At 38.8% G+C, this 26306-nt stretch overlaps 2 protein-coding genes, 1 non-coding gene and 1 pseudogene across 3 annotated transcripts in view; 2 read left to right on the plus strand and 2 right to left on the minus strand.

Moving 5' to 3' along the window:
• NOP58 (NOP58 ribonucleoprotein) overlaps positions 1–3370 on the minus strand; it is a 35429-nt gene extending 32059 nt beyond the window's left edge. Inside the window, exon 1 of the mRNA XM_047871823.1 lies at positions 3125–3370. Within this exon, the coding sequence (XP_047727779.1) occupies positions 3125–3169 (45 nt within the window). The 5' untranslated portion in view covers positions 3170–3370. The remainder of the gene's footprint in view (positions 1–3124) is intronic.
• Positions 3371–6993: 3623 nt separating this feature from the next.
• LOC125174284 (small nucleolar RNA SNORA18) lies at positions 6994–7125 on the minus strand. The gene has a single exon (XR_007155396.1). It is a non-coding gene; the product is annotated as a small nucleolar RNA SNORA18 (small nucleolar RNA).
• A 2871-nt stretch (positions 7126–9996) lies between these two features.
• LOC125174333 (uncharacterized) lies at positions 9997–10145 on the plus strand (annotated as a pseudogene).
• Positions 10146–23842: 13697 nt separating this feature from the next.
• The window catches only part of SUMO1 (small ubiquitin like modifier 1), a 33853-nt gene continuing 31389 nt past the window's right edge, over positions 23843–26306 (plus strand). The window contains exon 1 of the mRNA XM_047868784.1: positions 23843–23873. Coding sequence (XP_047724740.1) covers positions 23843–23873 — 31 coding nt within the window. The remainder of the gene's footprint in view (positions 23874–26306) is intronic.

A 26306-nucleotide genomic window follows, 5' to 3' on the forward strand; every position in this document is an offset into this window, starting at 1 on the left:
GGGGGGAGGGGACACACAATCTGAAGCAGGCTCCAGACTGAGCAGTCAGCACAGAGCCCAAGGCAGGGCTTGAACTCACAAACCACGAAATCATGACCTGAGCCAAGCTGGGATGCTTAACTGACTGAGCCACCCAGGCTCCCCTCAATGCTAACTTTTAAAGTTTTATTTTACAAACAAAATGGTTAACCATTGTTCTATGAAACTTGTATGAGTTGTTACACAGGATGACTTGGAATAATTTCAAGTGTGAATTATTCAAAAAGGAACAAATTGATACATGCAACATGGATTAGCTTCAAAAGCGTAAGTGAAAAAAGCCAGACAAAAAAACTATTACTTCACTTACATGAAATATCTAGAAATGACAAAATTATACAGACAGTGGTTGCCTAGAGCTCGGTCTGACTTTGACTTGCAAATGGCCAGAACTTTACTTTTTAAGAGGAAGTACTCTAAACTGGATTGTAACTTGCACAGGTGTATAAATTCTACTAAAATGTATCAAACTGCACCATTTACAATAAGTGAGTTATACAGTATGTAAGCTATATTCAAATGCAGCTGGAAAACCATATATATTCACATATAACCATGTTAACACAGTAATTTTTTTAGAAAGTATTTAATTCTTTGTGAATCACTCTGTATATGTGGCTACATACACAGCGTATATACGCTATATACACACTGGAACATGATAACAGAATAAATGTATTCCATACTATGACCTGAGGTTTAAAAAGTTTTAAAAATTTCTTGGGGCTTCTGGGTGGCTCAGTCGGTTGAATGTCCACTTGATTTTGGCTCAGGTCACCATCCCAGAGTGGTGACATCCAGCCCAGCATCGGACTCTGCTGCTGAGCATGGAGCCTGCTTTAGATTTTCACCTCCACCCTTGTGTGTGCCTTCTCTTTCTCTCTCAAACTCAAAACACCAAAACAACAACAACAACAAAAGCATTCGTATTAAAGCATGAATTTCATGCAAACCAATATAATTTTATACCCCAGTGTTCTGAAAGATCATGAAAAGGGAGCTAATAATTTTGTACTACATATGCACTTTATAATTTATATACTGTAATATTCACCCTTCTCAAGTGTATGACTTACTTTTTAGCATATTTTCACAAAACTGTGCAACCACTATTAATTCCAGAACATTTTGTATGACTTTTATTAACAATCAGTAACTGCTATTAATCACAAATATTTGGAAGTGAAATCATTATTTCAATATACTCAAGCCTTTAGTTATTTATCCATTACATGGAACCATAAACCACAATTTGAACAGTGACTTGCAGATAGATAGCATTAGAAACTGACAGAATACTCAAGACTTATTTTTGTGGAGAACACTCTTCATTAATAGAAACCAGTAATTTATTAAGAAACATGGTTAAGTGTTTTATGACCCAGGTCACTACAATTGTAAGTCAATTCCTTCCTAACAATCAGAGGCACACAGTGGACTGCAGAGTTGCCCCGCTCTCTATCAGCATCCAGTGGACAGTACACAATGACTTCAATTTAGATGAAATTCATCCATATACACAAATTCAAAATATGACAGACCATGCTGGCTAAGAAAATTTGGGCACATGTGCAGAATTCTATTATAAGAATTTAGAAAAGATTGCCAAGAAGCTGGGAAAACGTAAAATAGGCATACTCCACATTCCAAAGCTTTCCAAAGTCCCTTAAAATTTCTAATATTGCAATTACAGACAACCCCAATGAGAAAAAATAAGCAAAGCTAGCTTTTGGCTTTTACCATTTTATCTCTTAAAAAATAATAAGTAATGTACCAAGTGCAAATGGAACTGTATTTTCAAAAGTCTGAAGAAAACCTTAAAGTTTTCTCTAAACCAACATTTTGGAAAACTGATTGCAGATTTTCCGCACTCATACCACAGTTTTTTGATTCATAGCTAGAATCTTACTATACATATTTTATCCATTTTTGCCTTAACAGCACATATATGAAAATTTTGGGGTTTTTTTTAAATTTTTTTAAATGTTTATTTATTTTTATTTTATTTTTGGGACAGAGAGAGACAGCATGAACGGGGGAGGGGCAGAGAGAGAGGGAGACACAGAATCAGAAACAGGCTCCAGGCTCTGAGCCATCAGCCCAGAGCCCGACGCGGGGCTCGAACTCACGGACCGCGAGATCGTGACCTGGCTGAAGTCGGACGCTTAACCGACTGCGCCACCCAGGCGCCCCGAAAATTTTGTTTTTCGATGCTACATTTGTAGAACTCAGAAGACTGGCTAGCACATGGATAGCACTCAGTTTCTCATTCTTTCTAACAACTCTATAGCATCCTACTACACGAATGTCCCATTGCTCAATCAGCTCCGTGCTGATAAACTTCAAATTTCAAACTTTATTAAGACAACCAAATCTCAAATTGATTACCATCGGCCCAGATATCTCCCTTAGGTATTAAACTTAAAAAATGACGATTTAACAGACACCGCAAGTTTCACAGCCCAAACTGGACCTTTTTAGTATCCTCCCGTCTCCAAAAAAACCCAACCATCTTGTTTTTTTCTTCTCTTCGCTACCATCATACCCCACTCACTTCATTCATTAGCCAAACCCACCAGTTCTACCTTCAAAATTTCTCCTGGTATTTATTTCCCTCCGTAGCAACCTTAATCCAAGCAATTTCATCTTGTCTACACTGATGCAAAAATATTCTTCCTTTCTTTCTTGCCTCCTATAATCTATTCTTCACACAGCAAAGCAACTTCATTAAGACAAGTTTAGATCAAGTCATTCCTCTGCTTAAAACCTTTCAATCATTGCTCAAAACCACTAAGAATAAACCCCACACTCCTCACCTTTACCTGTGAAATTCTAATACAGCTCCCGCTCACCTCTCTCACCAAGCTAAATGCTCTAACACAGAACCCTGCGCCCCAAACGGCGGAGCCACGTGTTCACCGAAACATGCCTCCCAGGCCCAAAGCCTTCCCCCACCTTTCAAGGCAGGAGGACACAAACGGCTCCCACGCGATCCTGAGCAGTGCTGTCTTCTTCTTACGTCTTTCCCTGTCCTCGCCGGCCCAACACCAGCCTCCCCCCTCCAATGGCTCAATCTCCAACCTACCTTAAAGATGGCGTAGCCGACAGACGTTTCAAATAGCACCAACATGGTGAGGCCGGATTAGGGCCCTGAGCGGCCCGCCGCGAGCTCTGTTATCAGTGAAAAGAAATCAAACTTTCGGCCCGAAAGGTCCGCAAGGCCGCAGCGGGCCAAGCACAAAGCAGCACGCCTTCTTGCAAAGGACCACACCACGTTGCCTAAAGATTCCACACCACACTGCGCAAAGAACGCCTGAAAGCGCCCCTCCTTCTCCAAGGATTCTGGGATATTGCGTCACTTCCGACGGAGAGCGTGCCGTTGCTTCCGATACGTTCCCGCCATCGGAGTTGGGAGGGGAGGGGGAGGAGAGAAAAAAAAAAAAAAAAAGACCGTGTTGTTGCGAGATTTCTTAGGGACTAAAGCGAGCTTTTAAGTGGCTGGACTGCAGGGAAATCCAAAAGGGGAAAAACTTCCCTTTTTATTATTTTTGAAAGGCCCACATAGGATATATTTTACTTTAAGAGAAATGCGCAGCTGTCTCGTCTGTTTACCCCAGGCCTCTGGAATCTGGGAAATGCTAGCCCTTTAACTTTGCTCCCTGGATAGCCCTGCCTTGAAGTGAACTTCTCAGGGTGACACCATCCATGACAGTCGCTGTATTTGCGAGCATTCCTGGCCGTTCTCTTCTCTCTGGCAAATTGATTTTTAGCATAAATGTCTTTCATACATACGTACGCCTCTCCCATTTTTGCTGCAATGATTCTAGGGTATGCATTTAGACTTTATGTCCTTGTCTTAGTGTAATTTGCTTTTCTGGGACTTTTCAGTTTGAGTGACTGATTTCAATACCTCAATTATTCCACAAGTCTGGCTTTCAATAGGAGTGAAATTTCCTTCCTCACTTCCCAGGCTTTATACGCGGATTGCGTGAAAGCATTAAGTTGCAACCTGATGAAAGTTTTGGAACACCAAGTAACTTGATTTTTTTTTTCAAGCAGCTCTGCAACCTGGGATCAAATCCTGGACTGAATAACAGGAAAGATGAAGGTGGCGGGGGTCGAGGGTGGCGTGGGGGTGGGAATGGGGGCTGGGGGGAATCAAGTGATGGGGGGAGGGAGTACAGACAAGAGCATGGTTGATTATAGCCATAGGATTCGGTGTGATCAGGGAGGAAAGAGATACTAATATGGCTTGATTAGGAAAGGAAGGGTGAATGGGGTGGCTGGATGAAGTGGAAGCACCGTGTCTGTTTGTGGTGTTATATAATTTCACAATATATATCATCTTTTTTTATCTAGGTTTTTTTTGTGTGTGAAGATTTTTTTTTTTTTTTTTTTTTAAGTAATCGCTACATCCAACTTGAGGCTCAAACTTACAACCCCCAGGGTTAAAAGTGTCATGCTCTACGGACAGAGCCAGCCAGGTGCCCCTGTCTAGTTTTAACTGAAGAGTTATCTGGTAGAAGGAGCATTCTGTATCTTACACTTAATTATATCTGTATAGGGCATCATATTGTACTAGTCACCAAGTAGGCTCTCATTAAATAATTCTTAACCATTTAATGAATGAACGTTTGCAGGAAGTAAAATTCTTTTTCTTGCATCTAAAGTTTGCATCTTTTGCTCAAAGAGAAATGAAACCACTTATTCAATAAGAAACCTTTTTACTGTGCTTCTCCAAAAAGTTGTCTTTGCACATTGCCATTTATATAATCAGCCCAGTGATGCATTAGTCAGGGGTTCTGAGCTGACTCTGGATTTGGATTTGGATCTTGGCCAAATAAAGTAATTCTCCAAAAAATTCCCTGTTGCAAGAGAAAAGTAAGAGATTCAATACTTTATTAAATTAAACAAAGTACTAGATCAAGGGGAGATAGCACAAAGAAGTATAAGGAGGAGAATATGGGAGAGTATAGATAACCCAGAAGAGGGATTTATTACTTTATTAGTGGTTTAACATGGTAAAAGGACAAAGGTAAGAAACATGGTTCTTTTGTTCACTCCCCACCCTCCAGCCCTATCGCTGTCCTGCTGGATGCCCAGTACCAAGTGAGTATCTGGCACATGGTAGGGACTCCATAAGTACAAATAGTGATGGGTACATGAACAACTGGAATGAATAATGGGATTAAATTATTTCTAGGTGCCAGTAGAGGCTTCATGTACTTTTGGGGATGGACTGATAATAGCAAAAGAGATCCTTCTGTTTCGAGACCTTTGATGTGCCTTGTAATAAATAGAAGGAGATGTTTTGGATCTTTCATGTAGTTCAAGTAGTAAACATCTTTTATATAGTCAACAACTATGAATGTTTACTCTCTGTCAGGCTTTATTATAAGCACTAAGGACATACCAATGAATAAAACATGGAAAAACCTCCACACTTCATGAAACTTATATTCTAGTAAGGGGAAACTAAATAAATAAATATCTAGTATATTAGAGAGTACTAGATACTACAGAGAAAAATAAAGCAGGACAGGGGAATAAGATATTCTAGGATGGTAAGGAAAGGCCTCATTTAAGTGACATTTGAATAAATGACTTTAGGGGCTCAGTCAGTTAAGTGTCCAACTCGTAGTTTTGGCTTGGGTCATGATCTCACGATTTGTGAGTTCAAGCCCCTCATCAGGCTCTGTGATGATAGTGCCCCTCCTGTGCACATGCACGCACTCTCTCTCTCTCAAAACAAATAAATAAACTTAAAAAAGAAAGCAAATATGGCAAAACATTAACAATTAAAAAAAATGACTTTAGGGAGCCAACCATCGTGATATCTAGAGGAAAAGTGTTTCAGGCAAAGAGAACAGTTTATTCAAAGAAACCAAGCAGGAGTGTGCCTGGTATGTTCTCAGAACAGTATGACGGGTATTGGAGTGACTATAAATGACCCCATTTTAAAACATGCTCATGTTCACATACAAAGACAGTGCATTAGTTTCCTATTGTTGTAACAAATTACCACAAATTTAGTGGCTTAAAACAACACAAATTTGTTGTCTGATAGTGGTAGGTAAAAAATGGGCTTCATAGGGCTAAAATCAGTGTGTCAGCAAGACATCTAGAGCTTGTAGGCTCCAGGAGGGAATCTTTTTTTGCCTTTTCCAACTTCTGAAGGTTTCCCACATTCATGGCTCGGCTTCAGTTGTTACATCTCCTCCTCAGACTCTATCTTGCCTCCTTCTTTTAATTATAAGGACTCTTATGATAATATTGGGTGCATCTGAATAATTAAGAATAACCTCCCTATCTCAAGATTCTTTTTTATTTAAGCCAATAACTTTTTATTTAAGGAATTTTACATGTTATTGCTGCCACTGCCAATCACCATAGTTCCTCCAAAGTCAGAATCATAATCTTCAAAAAATTCCTTTTAAAAAGAACTTTTTGGGGGTGCCTGGGTGGCTCAGTTGGTTGTGTGTCCAACTTTGGCTGCGGTCATGATCTCATGGTTTGTGAGTTTGAGCCCTGCATCAGGCACTTTGCTGTCAGTGCAGGGGCCTGCTTCAGATCCTCTGCCCCCTCCCCACTCTCTCTCTCTAAAATAAATAAAGTTAAAATAAAAAAAAGAACTGTTGTTCAATCCACAGTTGTCACTGTCAGTCCAGAGTTCTTTCAGTTGGACTTTTTTGATCTCCACTTGAATATGGACAGACTTTTAAAATTCTCCACCTGTAATCTTTGGGATCCAATTTCTTTCGGGCCACGTTCAGGGTCACAGTCGATGGATCTGCCTGGTTCTCAATTTCAAATACCCTCTGAATGTGAATGAGTTCAAATCATATTCACTCCTAAGCTACCACACCCTAGAACTGTACAGATTGTTGAGATATGCCAATACCTAAAATTTAAAAAAAAAAAATACTATTAGGTCTCTCACAAGTTTTAGCAGGTAGATGTCTTATAGTTCTTTCCCACAGATCTAACATATAAGAAATGTGAATAAAGGAAACCACATATGTACTCTATGAGGTGTTTCCAACAATGTAGGTCTACAGAAAAAGCCCCGTTGGGATAGACCTCAATTCCCATCTCAAGATTTTTTTTTAATTTTTTAAAACACTTATTTATTTTTGAGACAGAGGGAGACAGTGCGACTGGGAGAGGGGCAGAGAGAGAGGGAGACACAGAATCTGAAACAGGCTCCAGGCTCTGAGCTGTCAGCACAGGGCCCGACGCGGGGCTTGAACCCACGGACCACGAGATCATGACCTGAGCCAAAGTCAGACGCCCAACCCACTGAGCCACCCAGGCGCCCCTCCCATCTCAAGATTCTTAACTTAATTGCATTTGCAAATTCCTTTTGCTTTGTATGGTAACATTCACAGGTTCTAGGGCTAGAAATGGGCATTTTTTGGTGGGGGCATTATTCTGCCTATCACAGAGAGGCACCATAACTCTCAAAAAATCAGTTACTCTTAAAAAAAATCAGTTATTCTTGGGGGCCTGGGTGGCTCAGTCAGTTAAGTGTCTGACTCTTGCTTTTGGCTCAGGTCACAATCTCACGGTTCGTGAGTTCAAGACCTGTGTAAGGTTCTGCGCTGGCAGTGTGGAGTCTGCTTGGGAATCTTTCTCCCCTCTCTCTCATTCCCTCTCCCCCTCAAAAATAAATAAATAAACATTAAAAAAATTTTTTTTGAATCAGTTACTCTTTTTAAAAAGATGAGTGATTTTATTGCTAGGTACCTGGAAATAATATGGTAATTTAAGAAAAACAGCCATTTTTTAAGGAATGCATTCTGAGCCACCCAGACCCCCCCATTTTTTTAAAGTTTATTTTATTTTAAAAGAGAGAGAGAAAGAATGAGTGGCAGAGGGACAGAGGGAGAAGAAGACAGAAGAGAATCTCAAGCAGGCTCCATATTCTGCACTGAGCCCCACAGGGGGCTTCATCTCATGACTGTGAGATCATGACCTGCGCCAAAATGAAGAGTCAGACAATCAACTGTCAAGGAAAGCATTCTAAAGTATGTAGAGATGAAATGACATGTCTGGAGTTTGCCCTAAGAGAATTCAGGAGAGAAAGAAGATGACAGAGAGGAAGGAAGTTTGCCAAATCTTGATGTTTTTTGTATCTGGGTGATGTATATTTGGGGATGTGAAAAGGTGGCTAAAGAAGATACAATTTGAGTCCTGCTAAATAGATGAGAAGCCTATAGAGAGTGATCCAAGTGAAGAGAACTTTCCCTCACCTTTTAAAATGTTTTGTATTTTATGATGCTTTGACATCTTAGGACCTTAGGGACCCAGAGAGGAACTGCCCCTCCCAGAGGTAGTAAAGAACTTGCCTGAGAATAAGCCTTTGATAAGCAAACCAACCAATCCTGGTCCAAACCAACCAACCCTCCTTTTACCAGGTTCCTGCAATTGAGGACACTAACCTCCCACCGTAAATCACTCTAGGGCCAGGTACTGGGCACCAGGGAACCATTCTTATAGCTGGGAGCCCAGGGAAATAAAACTATCCAATCCTAAACCTGCTTAGTTTGCTTATCCTGCCTCACCCCTTCCTTCCCATGAAAACCCAAAGAAAAGCTTTAGCCTACACTTTCCCCTCACTCTGTCTGCCTCATGGTGTTTGCCGTGTGGTCTTGTGTGGTGTGCCATGCCTCCTGCTTCTAGGGATCCATGAGTATAAAAACTTCTTCCTTTATGCCAGTTTCTGTGTCTCCATGTCTTACGATACTTGACTAAAACAAATCTCGAGTACATTTTAAAGTAATCATGCCCTTCCTAAAACAAAACCATATGAGGAGTTAGAAGAATACTACAGATGTAAGCTCAGCAAAAGTAGAGACTTTATGTGTTTTGTTCACTGCTGAAAGTGGAATGCAACTGTAAAAAACAAACAAACAAACAAACAAACAAACAAACAAACCTATGTGGCATTTACATGGCAAGTGGATGGTGGGCTACAATGAACCCAGTATCTGTCGATGAAAAGATGGTTAGTCATGAGATGCAATGGCAAAACATTTGGCAGAATTATTGCCTGAGATGACTTGAGCAGCAGACTATGTGTCTACTGACTCCTGAGGGAATAGAAAATAGAAACTTAATAGAGGTTATTTTTAACAGTGTGTGGCAAGATATTATAAGAAAGGGATGAGATCAGGAAAGAATTCCCTCATGGGTTTGTAAGAAGAAATAGAAGGGAATAGAATCTAAAATTTGGAAACTCGCAGGTAAAACTTCTGCTTCTATACCTCAATTATAAGAAATTAGGGGCAGCAGGGTGGCTCAGTCGGTTGAACGTCTGACTTTGGCTCAGGTCGTGATCTCATAGTTCATGAGTTCCAGCCCTGTAATGGGCTTGCTGCTGTCAGTCAGCTCAGAGCCTGCTTTGGATCTTCTTCCCTACCCGCTGCCACCTCTGCCCCTTCCCCGCTTGTGTTCATTCTCTCAAAAGTAAATAAATCTTTAAAAAAAATAAGAAGAAATTAGTTAAGGAAGGCTATGAGCTTTTCCTTTGCCTCTTTTTCTTTCCCCTTCATTTCTTTTTCTTTCTTTCTTTCCTTCTTTCTTTCTTTCTTTCTTTCCTTCTTTCTTTCTTTTTCCCTTCCTGAACTATTCCATCCCAAAGTCATTAGGTGGAGCTGAGAAGCTAAGTGACAACATGGTGTCACCTGGACAGAGGGGTCAGAGGCTGACTGGGGTAAGAAGGGTGTCCTTTGGTGGGGAGACCTACCAATGGATGTTAGAACTTGGATAGGGGGAGGGAGACATTCATTCAGATGGTTGCCCAGTACAGGATATTGGAGGTTGAGTGGAGTAAGGGCATCCTTATGGAGTAACAGACTGTTATGAGGTATCAGAACCATCAGAGGTGTTGACTCACCCCTACAGAAAGAGAATTTACAATATTTACCCAGTGGGATTTCAAAATGATGTGATCCTATCGCTTCTTGGCCTTTTGGCTAAGATCAAGTGTAGTATCAAAACGATGTGATCCAGTGAGAACTGTGTGTTCAATTTTTCCTTGTTCTGAATGAGAGTGTTTTAATTTTCCTGTCTTTGTTGCATTACCAATGGGCATGGATGTGTCTGGGCAGATTATTTGTCTTTTTAGTTCATAGGTCACCAGACCATAAAGAGCCATATCTGAACCTGATAGAGAAAACTGGACATTACCTGGAGAGCTTGGACTTTGAGCTGAATATATTTACTGGGTGGAACTTTGGGCTGTCCTCTTTGGGGATGGGGAGAGTATTATCTATACAAAGGAAAAATATTTGGTGACAAAAAGAGCTGACTCTGCCACAGGCTGCCTAGATGGTCACAAATCTCTTTTCCTTTCATTAAGTCACAAGAAAATGACATATTCCAGGCTTACTTGGTTGGGGCCATGAGTCTTGATTCTGGCCAAGAAGATATGGGTAGAAGTCATGTCCCATTTCTTGCCTGCCTTATTATTTCTTTTGACCTTTTGAATGCAGAGAGGATCCAGTCCACATCTCTGAGAAGACCTTGGAACAGGGACTGGTAAATGATCACCCATGGGTGAAATCCAGCCCACCACAGTGTTTGTAAATAAAGGTTTATTGGAACATAGCCATGTCCATTTATTTGTTTATTTTTTATGCTGCTTTCATGCCACAATTGCAGAACGGTGACAGTATGTTCCAAAAAACCTAAAATATTACTATCTTTTGTAGAAAATGTTTGCGGGGTGCCTGAGTGGTTCAGTCGGTTGAGCATCTGACCTCGGCTCAGGGCATGATCTCATGGTTCGTGAGTTCGAGCCCCGCTTCAGGCTCTGTGCTGACAGCTCAGGGCCTGGAGCCTGCTTCAGATTCTGTGTCTCCCTCTCTCTCTGCTCCTCCCCTGCTCACACTCTGTCTCTCTCTCAAAAATAAATGAAGATTAAAAAAAAAAAAAAGAAAATGTTTGCATATACCTGCCTCAGAAGATGGTGCCACCATAAGTTGATAGGAGACAGAATCCTTGAATCAAAATATGAAAAGCTGCCTACTGAACACTCAATTCAGGCTGTGATATGAATGAAAAATAGTTTAATTTTGTTAAAATATTGAAATAACTGAGTTATTTGTTAGCAGCTAGTTACCTTATTACTAAAATATTGCTTTCCCCAGTACCTAGATTAGTGCCTGGCTCATGGCAGGAACTAAATAATTATTTGTCTACAAAAGTAGTATATTCACAGTATAACAAACAATCTAAATATTACCTCAAAAAATTAACTTAGAATTTGGAAGTCCCTGTAATCATTCATCAAGAAATAACCATTGTTAAGAGTTTGATGTATATGATTGTAAGTTTTGTATATATATGTATATATACATATACACACACACACACACACACACACACACACACACGCACACACATCTGTATATATATCAGATAACTTGACCTAGTGGATTAAGATAATGGACTCTAGAGCCAGACTGCCTGGGTTCAAATTCTAGCTTTTAGTCTATGAGCTCTTGCACAAGTTACTTACTTAAACTATTCCCCATTTTGCTCACTTACAAATGGTGTTATTATACACTTATCACACAGGGTCCTTGTGAAGATTAAATAAAATAATGTACTATGCTTAAGGAAGTATCTTACAAATGGTGTTTGCTATTATTAGTAATAGTAATAGTAATAGTAATAGTAATAGTAATAGTAATAGTAATAGAACTACTTTAGTAGCAGTTTTCTTCCCCCACAGAAATATGAATCATAGAATTTCCCCCACCAAATATAGCTCAGGCATTCTTCCAAGTCAGTATCTACAGATTAATCTTCTTTAATTAACTAATTAATTATTAAGTTTAAAATTTTAATTCCAATATAGTGAATATACAGTGTTATATTAGTTTCAGGTGTGCAATATAGTGATTCAACAATTCTCTACATTACCCAGTGCTCATCCTGATAAGTGTACTCTTTAATTCCCATCACCTATTTCACCAATCCCCTCACCTCATCAGTTTGTTCTCTATAGTTAAGACTCTCTCTCTCTCTTTTCCTTTGCTCATTTGTTTTGTTTCTTAAATTCCACATATGAGTGAAATCATGTGGTATTTGTCTTTCTCTGACTGACTTATTTCTCTTAGCATTATACTCTCTAGCTCCATCCATGTTGTTGCAAATGGTAAGATTTCATCCCTTCTTATGGCTGAATAATATTTCATTGTGTATATATACCACATCTTCTTATCCATTTATCTATGGATAGAGACTTGGGGTGCTTCCATAATTTGGCTACTGTAAATAATGCTGCAATAAACATAGGGGTGCATTATCCCTTTGAGTTAGTGGTTTTATTTATTTGTTTATTTTGAGGGGTAAACACCCAGTAGTGTGATTACTGGATCATAAGGTAGTTCTATTTTTAATTTTGTGAGAAATTTTCATACTATTTTCCACAGTATCTGCACCACTTTGCATTCCCACTAACAATGCATGAGAGTTCCTTTTTCTCCACATTCTCGCCAACACTTGTTTCTTGTGCTGTTGATTTTAGCCATTCTGAACAGTGTGGGGCGATATCTCATTGTAGTTTTGATTTGCATTTTCCTGATGATAAGTGTTGTTGAGCATCTTTTCATGTATCTGTTGGCCATCTGTATGTCTTCTTTGGAGAAATGTTTGTTCATGTCTTCTGCCCATTTTTAAACTGGATTATTTGTTTTTTGGGTGTTAAGTTGTATAAGGTCTTTATATATTTTGGGTACTACCCCTTTACTGGATATGTCATTTGCAAATATCTTCTCCCATTCAGTAGGCTGCCTTTTAGTTTCATTGATTGTGTCCTTTGCTGTGCAGAAGCTTTTTTCTTTCTAAGTAATCTCTACACCCAATGCAGGGCTCAAACTCACAACCCTAAGATCAAGAGTCACATGCTCTACCAACTAAGCCAGACTGGTGCTCCAAGAAGCTTTTTATTTTGATGTAGTCCCAAGTTTATTTTTGCTTTTATTTCCATTGTCCCAGGAGACATATCTAGAAAAATGTTGCTACGGCCAATGTCAGAGAAATTACTGCCTGTGCTCTTTTCTAGGATTTTTATGGTTTCAGTTCTCACATTTAGGTCTTTAATCCATTTTGAGTTTATTTTTGTGTTATGGTGTCAGAAAGTGGTTCAACTTCATTCTTTTTCCCAACACCATTTGTTGAAGAGACTTTTTCCCTTTGTATGTTTTTTCCTCCTTTGATGAATACCATGTAATTGTGGGTTTATTTCTGTTTTTTTTATTCTGTTCCATTGCTCTATGTCTCTATTTATGTGCCAGTACCATACTGTTTTGATTACTACAGCTTTGTAATATAACCTGAAGTCTGGAATTGGGATACCTCCAGTTTTGTTTTTCAAGATTGCTTTGGCTATTCAGGGTCTTTTGTAATTCCATACAAATTTTGGGATTGTTTGTTCCACTTCTGTGAAAAATGCTGTTGGTAGATTCGTCTCATTTTAACAAGTGATTGCATAGGATTCTATTCCACGTATGTAGTATAATTTATGTATCTAATTCCCCACTGATAGGAAATTGTATACAGTTTTTCAGCTCTTACCAACAATGCTGTAGAGAACATTCTTGAATATATGTGCTATGAACAATTGTGTCAGCACTACTAAAGGACACATTCCTAGAACAGGAATGTCATGTCAAATTTCTGTATATATAAAATTTTGATATTCTCAATTTGTCCTCCAATAAAACTGTATCATTTACACTCTTTCTATTCATGATTCAGAGTATTCATCTTAACAACCCATGACAATAATAGGCATTATCTATCTTTGCAAAACAGGTAGGTAAAATATTCTATCTCATTTTTTAATGTTTATTTATTTCTGAGAGAGAGAGAGAGAGAGAGAGAGAGAGAGAGAAAGTGAGAGACAGAGAGGGAGAGAGAGAGAGAGAGAGAGAGAGAGAGAGAGAGAGGATGAGTGGGGGAGGGACAGAGAGAGAGAGATACAGAGACAGAGACAGAGGATCTGAAATGGGCTCTGCACTGACAGCAGAGAGCCCGATGCAGGGCTTGAACCCATGAACTATGAGATCATGACCTGATCATTGGCTGAGCCACCCAGGCACTTGTATCTCATTTTTAAAAAGATTTTTAAGTAATCTTTACACCCATCGTGGGGCTCAAAATCACAACCCCAAGATCAAGAGTTGCATGCTCCACTAACTGAGCCATCCAGTCACCCCTGTATCTTATTTTAATGTGTATTTCTTTTATTATTATTAGAGATGCTATCCTTCTTTTCATAGGAAAGGGATTAGGATAAAAACAATCAGCTCTGAAAACATCACACTTGGTTAGACTTATTTGAGAACAAAGAAAGCTCACAACTCCTTCAGTGTTTGAGCAAGGGAACCAATGAAGACTAAACTGATACTTAGGAAACATTATCAACCCTTGTACCATTGCAAAGGCTAACATTCATTCCTCTACTACTGTGTTTTTTAAATGATAGTTTTGTTTTATCCCAAAATGTCTCCTTTAAAAATACCTTATCGGGGCGCCTGGCTGGCTCAGTCAGTTACGTGTTCAACTTCAGCTCAGGTCATGATCTCGTGATTCTTCAGTTCCAGCCCCACATCAGGCTCTATGCTGACAGCTCAGAGCCTGGATCCTGCTTCAGATCCTGTGTCTCCCTCTCTCTGGCCTTCCCCCACTTGCACTCTGCCTCTCTCTGTCTCAAAATAAACAGTAAAATAATAATAATAAATACCTTATCAACTGGTGGGAATGCAAACTGGTACAACCATTCTGGAAAACAGTATGGAGGTTCCTCAAAAAATTAAAAATAGAACTACCCTACGATCCAGCAATTGCACAACTAGGTATTTATCTAAGAGATACAGGTGTGATGTTTCGAAGGGGCACATGCACCCCCATGTTTATAGCAGCACTATCAACAATAGCCAAAGTATGGAAAGAGCCCAAATGTCCATCGATGGATGAATGGATAAAGAAGATGTGGTATATATACAATGGAGTATTACTCAACAATCAAAAAGAATGAAATCTTGCCATTTGCAACTCCCTGGATGGAACTGGAGGGTATTATGCTAAGTGAAATAGGTCATAGAAAGACAAATATCATATGACTTCACTCATATGAGGACTTTAAGGGACCAAACAGATGAACATAAGGGAAGGGAAACAAAAATAATATAAAAACAGGGAGGGGGACAAAACATAAGAGAGTCTTAAATATGGAGAACAGAGGGTTGCTGGAAAGGTTGTGGGAGAGGGGATAGGTTAAATGGGTAAGAGGCACTAAGGAATCTACTCCTGAAATCATTGTTGCACTATATGCTAACTAACGTGGATGTAAATTAAAAAATAAATTAAAAAAATTAAAAATTAAAACAAAACAAAGCAAAACAAAACAAACAAGAATACCTTATCAAATCAATGATGGTCAAGTCACTACCATAAATATAATAAAGGGGGCTTGGGAAATTTCAAATTCCTGATTCAGCAATCATGCTACTTTCATTGGCTAAGGAGCATTTGAATTGTTTCTACTTTTTGGCTATTATGAATAATGCTGCTACAAACATTTATGTACAAGTTTCTGTGTAGACATATGTTTTCACTTCTTTTGGATACATACCTAGTATATACATGACATTCCTGAGTCATTTTTAATTCTATGTTTATCTGCACAGTGCCTGCTATATATAATAGGTGTTCTATAAACATTTACTGGATGAAGTAATACGTAAATGATTTTGCTGTTAAGAAACAGTCACTTGTAATTCTTCAGTGAATACACTGTCAGAGTTTTTCTTATGTGTGCACATTTATATGTTTCTTTACAGAAAAATAAGATTATACTGGGCTGCCTGGGTGGCTCAGTCAGTTGAGCGTCCAACTTCAGGTCAGGTTATGATCTCATGGCTCATGGTTTCAAGCCCCGAGTTGGGCTGTATGCTGACAGCTCAGACCCTGGAGCCTGCTTCATATTCTGTGTCTCCCTCTCTCTCTGCCCCCACCCACTCATGCCCCCCCCCTCAAAAATAAATAAGTTTTTTAATTTAAAAAATAAGAAAAAATAATTCTATGTTTAACTTTGTGAGAAACTGTCAACCTGTTTTCATAGCATCTGCACCATTTACATCCCCAGCAGCTACATTTTGAGAGTTTCAATTTCTCTGCATCCTTGACAACACTTGCTATTTTCCATTAAAAAAACCCACAAAACTGTCTATAGGGTATGAGGTAGTATTTCATTATGGTTTTGATTTCCTCTTTTAATTTATTAAAACAGTTGTTTTTTTCTTGCAAAGAATCATATGAGTGGCACTTTTTGTATGTAGGGTGAGGGCGCAATCATTGTCTATAATCAAAATGTAGTAGGAACTTTTAAAACTGTGTTTTAGTCAGGATAGGACAGATTATGCTGTGGTAACCAGAAGTTCCATGGGGTGCCTGGGTGACTCAGTCAGTTAAGCATCTAACTTCAGTTCAGGTCATGATCTCACAGTCTGTGAGTTTGAACCCCAAGTCAGGCTCTGCACTGACAGCTCAGAGCCCAGAACCTGCTTCGGAGTCTGTGTCTCCTTCTCTCTCTGCCCCTTCCTCGCTGGTGCTCTGTCTCTGTGTCTCAAAAATAAATAAGCGTTAAAAGTTCCAAAAGTCAATGAATTAAAATAATAATGGTTTATTTCTTTCTCACACTACATGTGTACTGTGTGTTGGCAAAGGAAGGGGCTGTATTCATCATGGTCACTCAGGCTCTTAGGCTAATGGAGCAGTCACTATCTCTAAAGGTGCTAAACTGTGTACTAGAGGAAAACAGATTTTGGGGCTGTTTCACACTGCCAAATTACATATTCTATTACATGTTCTCCTGTAAATGATATTTGTCACTTCCATTCACGACTCAGTGGCCAATACTAGTCATAGGACCTCATTCAACCACAGGGAAGCTGGTAATCCTATTGTGTGCTTGGAAGGTTGAGGGTCGAATATCTTTGGTAAGCAGCACTCATATATACCAGAGTCTGCCCTTCTGGTCATAAAATACTTGGCTCACTCTCCTTCTTTCAGGTAAAATACACTCGGCATACTCCTAGAGAGACAAACCAACAGTGTCATCTAGTCACAGCATCAAGCAGTAGTCTGCAGTCAGGGAAGCAGTGAGAACATCCCATTAGTCCAGGTGTGGGTCTCTTGTGATCTAGAGACCTGTGAACTAAAGAGGCAAATTATCTGCATCCACATACTCAGTATGCCAACTGACATGCCAACTATAATAAAGTCCCCATTTAGAGAGGGGAAGAATGGAAGTCTTTAGAGAGGGGAAGACAGAGTAGTCACTTGTCCGAGGATGTTTTATCCTTGTGGTGAGGAATGTGGTCTTGTTTAGGCCTTAATCCTGGTCTTTGGGAGGGACTCCTTTGTCCATTGTTCTCCAGGTCTCTTGCTGCTGCCCTTCTGGGAGGTTCTTTTTGTTACTCTCCTTGGTCATATGTGAATAGTGGACATTGTAAAGCATACTTTTTTAGGGATGTTTTGCTCAGCTTTGCTAGCCTACTTTCTGCTTACAAAGTGCTGGGGCCCCAAGATTTGCTGACTTTTTCAATCTAGAATTATGGTTTCTTTGAAGCAGTGTACCTCTTTCAAGAACCCAAGTCTTTTAGGAACTTCTACTTCTGGCAGAGGGAGACTAGCTTGCTTTGAACTAACTTACCTGTTGAGACCTACTAGAAAAGATGGAGAAAACGAAAAATAACACATTTATTTGAAAGCATCTGAGACTTACCAAAGCAATGAGGATTTTTAGGGAAAAGGTGGCAGAGACAAGTCCAGAGATGCAAGCCCTACTTTGGTGCCATTTTTCACATTGTGGAATTTGCTGACCCAAAGGTGATGGCTAAGAGGATAAGAAACTGAGCAGAAAGCAGCGGCTGAGAGATGGAGAAGCTGAACAGAGCTTTGGACTAGACAGATAAAACATGGAGTTCAACTGAAGAATATACATTCCCCCCCACCCCAAGTACATGTGCATCACTTACCGAATTGACCATATGCTATTCTCAACAAATCATTAAGGACTGAAATCATATAAAGTATGTTCTCTGACCACTGTGAAATTAAGTGAGACAATCGCTTCTCGGCCTTTTGGCTAAGATCAAGTGTGAAATTAAGTGAGACATTTATAATAAAAAGATGTTGAAAATTATCATAAATTTTGAAATTAAGTAATAAACTTTTATTTTTTATTTTTAGTTTTAGAGACAGAATGCATGTGAGTGGGGGAGAGGGCAGAGGGAGAGAGAGAATCTTTTTTTATTTCCAATTATATATTTTTAATGTTAAATATTTTCCAGTTGTACATGCACAGATTTTATTTTTAAAAATTTTTTAGATGCCTATTTATTTTTAAGAGAGAGAGAGACAGAGAATAAATAGGGGAGGTGCAGAGAAAGAGGGAGACACAGAATCCAAAGCAGGTTCCAGGCTCTGAGCTGTCAGCAAACAGCCCAATGCAGGGCTTGAACTCATAGACCACAAGATCATGACCTGAGCCAAAGCCAGATGCTCAACCACTGAGCCACCCAGGCACCCCGCAGACTTTAGAGTCAAATAGTTTCTACAAGGCTTGCTATGAAAATCAACAAGTTCCCTGCTGTACTTTCTAGTTTTCAGTTCCTTCAAGGTAACTACTTCCAATTGAGAAGAGCACAGAGCCCAACGAGGGGCTCAGTCCCATGACCCTGGGATCATGATTCAAGCTGACATCAAGAGTTGGTTGTTCAACAGACTGAGCCACCCAAGATTCCCAAAGGAATAAACTTTTAAAATAATCCATGAGTTAAAGGAGCAATTACAGTGAACAGTAGAATTTTTAAATTAAATAATAATGAAAATATTAATACAATATGTCAAATTTTATGGGATGAGGCTGAGGCTGTGTTTAGAGTGAAATATTTACCTTTATTTTTTGCTGAATATTCCCTGAAATATTTACCTTTAAAAATACATACACTTATTAGAAAAAAAGAAAGTTTAAATTCCCTGAATATTTCCCTGAAATATTTACCTTTAAAAATACATATACTTATTAGAAAAAAAGAAAGTTTAAATTCCCTGACTATTTCCCTGAAATATTTACCTTCAAAAATACATACACTTATTAGAAAAAAAGAAAGTTTAAAAATCAGTGATCTCACTATTAATCTGATAATGCTAGAAAAAGACCAAATTAAATGCAAAAAAAAAAAAAAGCGAAGAAAGTGGCATAAAAGCAGAATTTAAAAAGCAATAAATTTACAATATAGAGAATCATGAAAGTGAAAGTTGTTCTGTTTCTGGTTTTTGTTTTTGGAAATGACTAATAAAACTAATGCACCCCTGATGAGACTGGGAAAAAATAGAGAAGGTACAAACAAGCAATATCAGGAACAAAAAGGGGGGAATCCTAGATTCTAGAGGCTTACAATATTTATATGCTTTATTCTATACTTGATACATAATAGCTTCAGAATATATTATTATTAATAAAATTATTTAAAATTTACTTTTTAAAAGTTTATTTACTTTGAGAGAAAGAGAGAGCAGGGGAGGGGCAGAGAGAGAGGGAGACACAGAATCCCAAGCAGGCTCCAGGCTCTGAGCTGTCAGAGCTGGGAGCGGGGCTCGAACTCATGGACCCTAAAATCATGATCTGAGCCGAAGTCAGATACTTAACCGACTGAGCCACCCAGGTGCCCTTCTTCTTTTTCTTTTTTAAAGTTTATTATTTATTTCGAGAGAGAGCATGTGTGAGTGAGAGCAGGGAAGGGGCAGAGAGAGAGGGAGAAAGAGAATCCCAATCTGGCTCTGTGCTGACAGTGTGCTGACAGCATGGAGCTTGATGCTGGGCTCCATCTCACCAACCTTGAGATCATGACCTGAGCTGAAATCAAGAGTCAGTCACTTAACTTAAGCCACCTAAGCACCCCTCCTCCTCCTCCTCCTCCTCTTCTTCTTCTTCTTCTTCTTCTTCTTCTTCTTCTTCTTCTTCACTTTGTCCTCCTCCTCTTCCTTCTTCTTCTTCTTCTTCTTTCCCTTCCCCTTTCCTTCTCATTCCCTTCCCTCTCCCCCCTCCTCCTTCTTCTAAACTTCTGTATCTTCTGATTTCTTTCCCCTGTGAGAAAATATGAATGCAGAGTTGCAAGCTACACTAATTTCTAATTATATGGGCAGTTCTGTTCATAGAAGACAATATATTTTTTTAACTTTATTTATTTTTGAGAAACAGAGAGAGAGAGAGAGAGAGAGAGAGGGAGAATGCTAGTGGGGGAGGGGCAGAGAGAGAGAGGGAGAGTGAGAATCTCAAGAAGGATCCGTGAGAGTTCCACTGGGGGCTTGATCCCAAGAACCATGAGATCATAACCTGAGCTGAAATCAAGAGCCAGGCACCTAACCGACTGAGTGCCACCCAGGTGCCCCAGAAGACAATATGTTAATTGCACCTGTAAGTTTAATTTAAAAGGCCTCTTCTTGAGAACTGATATTATAAGAGGGAAATTATTTTTAAAATTGTGGTAGTTGAAGTTTTTTTTAAGTTTGTTAGATGATCTGCCGAGGGATGGGAAATGTTTGCACTTTTTGTTACTTTGCTTTTGAATGGCATCTGAGGCCATTCAATAAATAAATAAATAAATAAATACTCCTTCAGACAGCAAAGAGGTTGTTTATCCCTGAACTCAGGAATTTATTCTTGGCTAGTTTGTTCATCAATTAATACAACTGTGGAATTTGCTTTACCCATAGTGCCATGTTAGTGCAGGAAAAACCTGTTTTGAATCTTTGTGGGGGAAGGGAAGGAGAGGAGAGATAAAGAGCTGTTAATACCAAGGCATAGGTACATAGCAGATGTGCAGGTAATGTTTAATTTTAATTTCTCCAAGAATCTTGTTTGAGAAATGATAGAAAATTGGTCCAAGTTCTTGGTGTTTCTTAGTCCCTCCAATATTACTTTGAGAACACCATTCTTCCATTTGGTTTAAAAATTTGTCCTTCTGGGGTGCCTGTGTAGCTCAGTTGGCTCAGGTCATGATCTCACAGTTGATGGGTTCAAGCCCTGCATCAGGCAGGTTTTGTGCTGACAGCACAAGGCTGCTTGGGGTTTTCTGTCTCACTCTCTCTCTGTCCCTCCCCAGCTCAAGAGCTCTGTCTCTCAAAAATAAATAAATAAACATTTAAAACAAACAAACAAACAATTGTTCTTCCTCTTTACTACTATCACCAAACTTATTCACTTGGTCATTGGCTTCCTTACACTCCAGGCCCTGTAGTCGCTGAGAGTGATTTCAATTTCTTTCTTTCTTTCTTTCTTTCTTTCTTTCTTTCTTTCTTTCTTTCTTTCTTTCCTTTCTTTCTTTCTTTCTTTCTTTCTTTCTTTCTTTCTTTTCCCTTTCTTTTCTTTTGTTTTCTTTCTTTCTCTTTCTTTTCTTTCTTTCTTTCTTTCTTTCTTTCTTTCTTTCTTTCTTTCTTTCGAGTGAATTGAATTTCTATGTGATAACCCACCAACACCCTAGTCTTCTATTCCTCTGTCTCTTCATTTCTTAGGGCACTTGAGCCATGTACTTCCAAGTCCACACCCTAGTCCTTGTTGTCACCAAGACTTTCTTCACTTCTGAGATCCTAAATTCAGACCACTCTCTTATTGACATAACACACCTAAGGAATGTAAGACACTTCTGGCAATAACTGTGGTTCACTGTGGCTGTGATTCTGGAGGTGAGGAGTGAGGGGGAAAAAAAAAAGGAATAAACTCTTGAGGACATTCATCTAAATTTCAGAGGTTTACTTAAATTTGAAAACCCTCACAGGTGATTTTGATGGGTATCCTGCAAGGAGCATTTCTCCTGCCCTCTTTACTTGTTATATATCACTGAAGGAACTGGATCCAAGATCTCCTGTGCTCAAATACTGACTCCATCACTTGGGTGAATTCAATCTCTCTTGTCTCTGTTTTCTCATCTATAAAATGAGGATAGTTTTATTACTTTATAGGATTAAGTGAACTAATAAATGTGTAGTACTTGGAAGAGCATCTGCCACTCAGTAAGTGTTAATAATTATCATCAACAACATTTATATGCCCCTGATTTCCAAAGCTCTTACGTTCAGCCCAGACTTCTCTCAGTGCTCCAGATCTTATCAATTGCCTCTTGGACATCTTGCCTTGAATAACTCTGGTACTGCACACTTACATCTAAAACTTATCTTTTTTTTTTTCTTTGCAAATCTGCTCTTCTTCTCCAAGGTTTTCTATCAAATCTTTAAATGATATCACCATATCAGGTTACCCAAGTTAGAATCTAATAAATATCCAAACCTGATGATTGTATCATCTTCATTTCCATTTCTACCACCATTGTTCTAATTCCCTGTAATTCTCTTTTTTTCTTTTGGATTACTGCTGCAGCTTTCTACCTTATTTCCCTTGGTTGTCTTGCTTTTCCCCACTGGAATCTGGTATAATTTCTTCCCTGGGTTAAAAACACATTATGCCCCCCTTACTCCTCCTCCCTCCACTTCCAACCTCAGGCCTTTCAGGATTAAGACCACATTTCCTAATAGGATTTACTAGATTTTCAGTGAACGGTCCCTTACTTTCCTTTCTGGAGTTTTCTTTCTAGCTCCTACCTCCCAAACCGTAGTCCTATCATACAGAACTTATGCTTGCCTCTTTCCCTCTTCCCATTTGTCTCGGCCAGGAAAAAGATCTCATTTTACTTCCTCTAGCTTAAAATATGGTCTGTGGAATACTGGAGGACCTGAGACTTTTAAGGGGGTCTTCAAGTTCAAAACTATTTTTGTAATGATATTTAGACATTATTTGCTTTTTTCACTGTGTGGACATTAGCACTGAGAGTGCAAAGCAGTAGTTTGTAAAACTGCTGGCCTTTTAGCATGAATCAAGACAGTGATGCCAACTATACTAGCATTCATCGTATTCCTCACTGTGATGCACTTGAAAACAAAAACCTAGTTTCACCTAAGAATGTTCTTGAAAGAGTAAAAAATTAATTGTGGTAGGCTGAACAATGGCCCCCTAAAGATGTTCACTTCTTGATCCCTGAAATCTGTGAATATGTTACCTTACATGACAAAAAGGATTTTGCAGGTGTGATTAAGAATCTTGAGATGAGGGGCGCCTGGGTGGCTCAGTCAGTTGAGCATCTGACTTTGGCTCAGGTCATGATCTCACGGTCCATGAGTTCGAGCCCCGCGTCGGGCTCTGTGCTGACCACTCAGAGCCTGGAGCCTGTTTCAGATTCTGTGTCTCCCTCTCTCTCTGACCCTCCCCCATTCATGCTCTGTCTCTCTCTGTCTCAAAAATAAACGTTAAAAAAAAAAGAATCTTGAGATGGGGTGGTTATCCTGGATTATCTAGATAGTTCAATGGACTGACAAGAGTTCTTACAGGAGGGAGACAGAAGGGTCAGAGTCAGAGAAGCAGGTGTGATCACAGACAGAAGCTGAGGAGAAGAAGAGGGAGAGGTGAGGATGAAGGGGTTGGGAGGGTGAGTAAGGGGGGCTAGTTGCATGGAGTGGGGCTAGCATGCATGGAGATGAAGAAAGGGACCACAAACCAAAAAACAAAGGTGGCATCCAGAAGCTAAAATAGGTAAGAAATTCTAGATGAATTTAGAAATTCTAGATGAAGAAGAATTCTTCCCTAGATGCTCCAGAAGGAACATGCCCTGCAACACCTTGACTTTTGACTCTCAGAACTGTAAGAAAATAAACTGTGTTGTTTTAAGCCATGACGTTTGTGGCAGTTTCTCCTAGCAGCAGTAAGACAGAAACATTAATTTTGTTAAATTTCAATGCTCAAATAACATTTTAAAATATTCTATATGAAGAAGTACAGCCATTTCTTCTCCATAAGATGGCTATCTCTAGGAAAAGCACACAAAAGATTGAGGTATAAGCTGATTTAGCCACTTTAAAAAGAGGAACACTGTTTTTAAGTGACAGAATATGGCAGGTCAACAATCATTATTCAGACTTAGAGCAGCTATTTTCTCAAAAAATGAACAAAAGAGCCTAGCAAAGAAAACTACTGCCAATATTTGTTGTCAATGACAGAAGTTGAGCTTTTACATAAAAATTAGCATTTTGAGGGACACCTGGCTCAGTTGGTTAAGTGTCTGGCTCTTGATTTTGGCTCAGGTCATGGTCGCATGGTTCATGAGATCAAGCCCTGCATCAGACTACGCACTATCAGCCCTGAGCCTGCTTGGGATTCTGTCTCCCTTTCTTTCTGCCCCTCCCCAACTTCTGTGCAGCACATATGCATGCGCTCTCTCTCTCAAAACAAACAAACAAACAAACAAACAAACAAACTTAAAAAAATTAGCATTTTAGAAAACTAGTATTCATCATTGTGAATTTGACAGTGATGAATACAAGTTTTTTCTGATGAGTCTAAAAATAGTATTATTGAAGATGTTTTTTGATGAATCTGTGACAATAATGAATATGATTTTAAAATGTTTCATAATGAAATGTGTCAACATTTAGGAAATTATACGATTCATTGAATCAATGTTTTTTAAATGAGCAATCCATGATGTTACAAAATTATGCATGAGTAAAATATCTATACAAAGTGTAAGATAGAGCAATGGATTTTTTATGTAATAGAGAACAAAAAGTTCATTCTTTGTCCTCTCTCTCTGTCCGTCCCCTGCTCACTCTCTATCTCTCTCTCTGTCAAAATAAGTAAAAAAAAAAAAGAATCATTCTTTGTGGCTCTTTCCCTTCACTTAGCATGTTTTCAAGGGTTCTCCACATTGTATGAGTAGTTCATTTTCATGACCTAGTAGTATTCCATTTTAAATGTATACCGTTTTTGTTTACCCATTAGTTAGCTGTTGGCATTTGGATATTTCCACTTTTTTGCTATTATGAATGATGTTGCTGTCAATATTTGTGTAACTGTTTTTTTGTATGGACATGTCGATTCTCTTGGGTATATATCTAATAGAATTGATGGGTCATGATAACTTTAACAATTTGAGGAATTGCCAGAATATTTTCCAAAGCATTTTATACTTCCACGTGGTGTATGTGTTCCAATTTCTCCATATCTTTGTTAATACTTATCATCATCTGCCTTGTCTTTTTGATTATAGACATTCTAGTGTGCATGAAATGGTACTTCACTGCAGTTTTAATATGCATTTCCCTGATGGTTAATGATGTTGAATATCTTTCCATGTCCATTTCTCCATTTGCATATCTCATTAGGAGCAATGTCTAGTCAGATCTTTTGTCCATTTAAAAATTGTTTCATTGTATTATTGGGGTGCCTGGGTGGTTAAGCATCTGACTCTTGATTTCAGCTCAGGTCATGATCTCATGGTCATGAGTTTGAGCCCTACATTGGGCCCTTCACTGACAGTGCAGAGCCTGCTTGGGTCTCTCTGTCTCCCTCTCTCTTTGCCTCTCCCCTGCTCACACTCTCTGTCAAAAATAAACATTTAAAAAATTATATTATTTATCTTTTATGATTTAATTGTAATAGTTCTTTATGTATTCTGAATATGAGGTCCTTATCAGATATATTATTTGCAAATATTTTCTTCATTCTTCAGATTTTTTCAACACGAAAGACAGTTTTTAATTTTGATGAAGTTTTATTTATTTTCGTTTGGTTGCTTCTATTTTTGGTGTCATATCTAAGAATCCATTGCCTAATCAAAGGTCTAGAAGATTTATGCCTGTTTTCTCCTAAGAGTTTTAAGTTTTGGCTCTTATATATAGGCCTCTGATCCATTTAATTTTTCAGATGTTGTGAGGTAGTGATCCAAATTCACTCTTTTCCATGTGGATATCCAGTTGTCCCAGTAACATTTGTTGAAAGACTTCTTTTACCATTAAATTGTCTTGGTATTCTTGTCAAAAATTAATCAGTGTATGAGGGTTTGATTTAATTCCAGATTCTCAATTTTATTTCATTTACCTAGATCCTTATCTTCTACCCTATGCCAGTAGGGCCACTGTATTTTAAAGATGAAATTATGTAAGAATCATTTTTTAGCTCAGAGCAACCAATTCTAGAGTTGGAATTACCTCCTCCTCCCTACCAGTTTAGAACTTTCCCAAGAATCTCTTTCATCAGTAGCCATCAAGATTGTGTCCAATGGGATCGTTTTGTTTTGCTTTTTGAAAAATCAAGGTCATGTGTCAGGCCAGGTGGCTGATTAACCACAAGTTATCTC

The sequence above is a fragment of the Prionailurus viverrinus genome, chromosome C1, assembly GCF_022837055.1.
Source record: "Prionailurus viverrinus isolate Anna chromosome C1, UM_Priviv_1.0, whole genome shotgun sequence".
Lineage (NCBI taxonomy): Eukaryota > Metazoa > Chordata > Mammalia > Carnivora > Felidae > Prionailurus > Prionailurus viverrinus.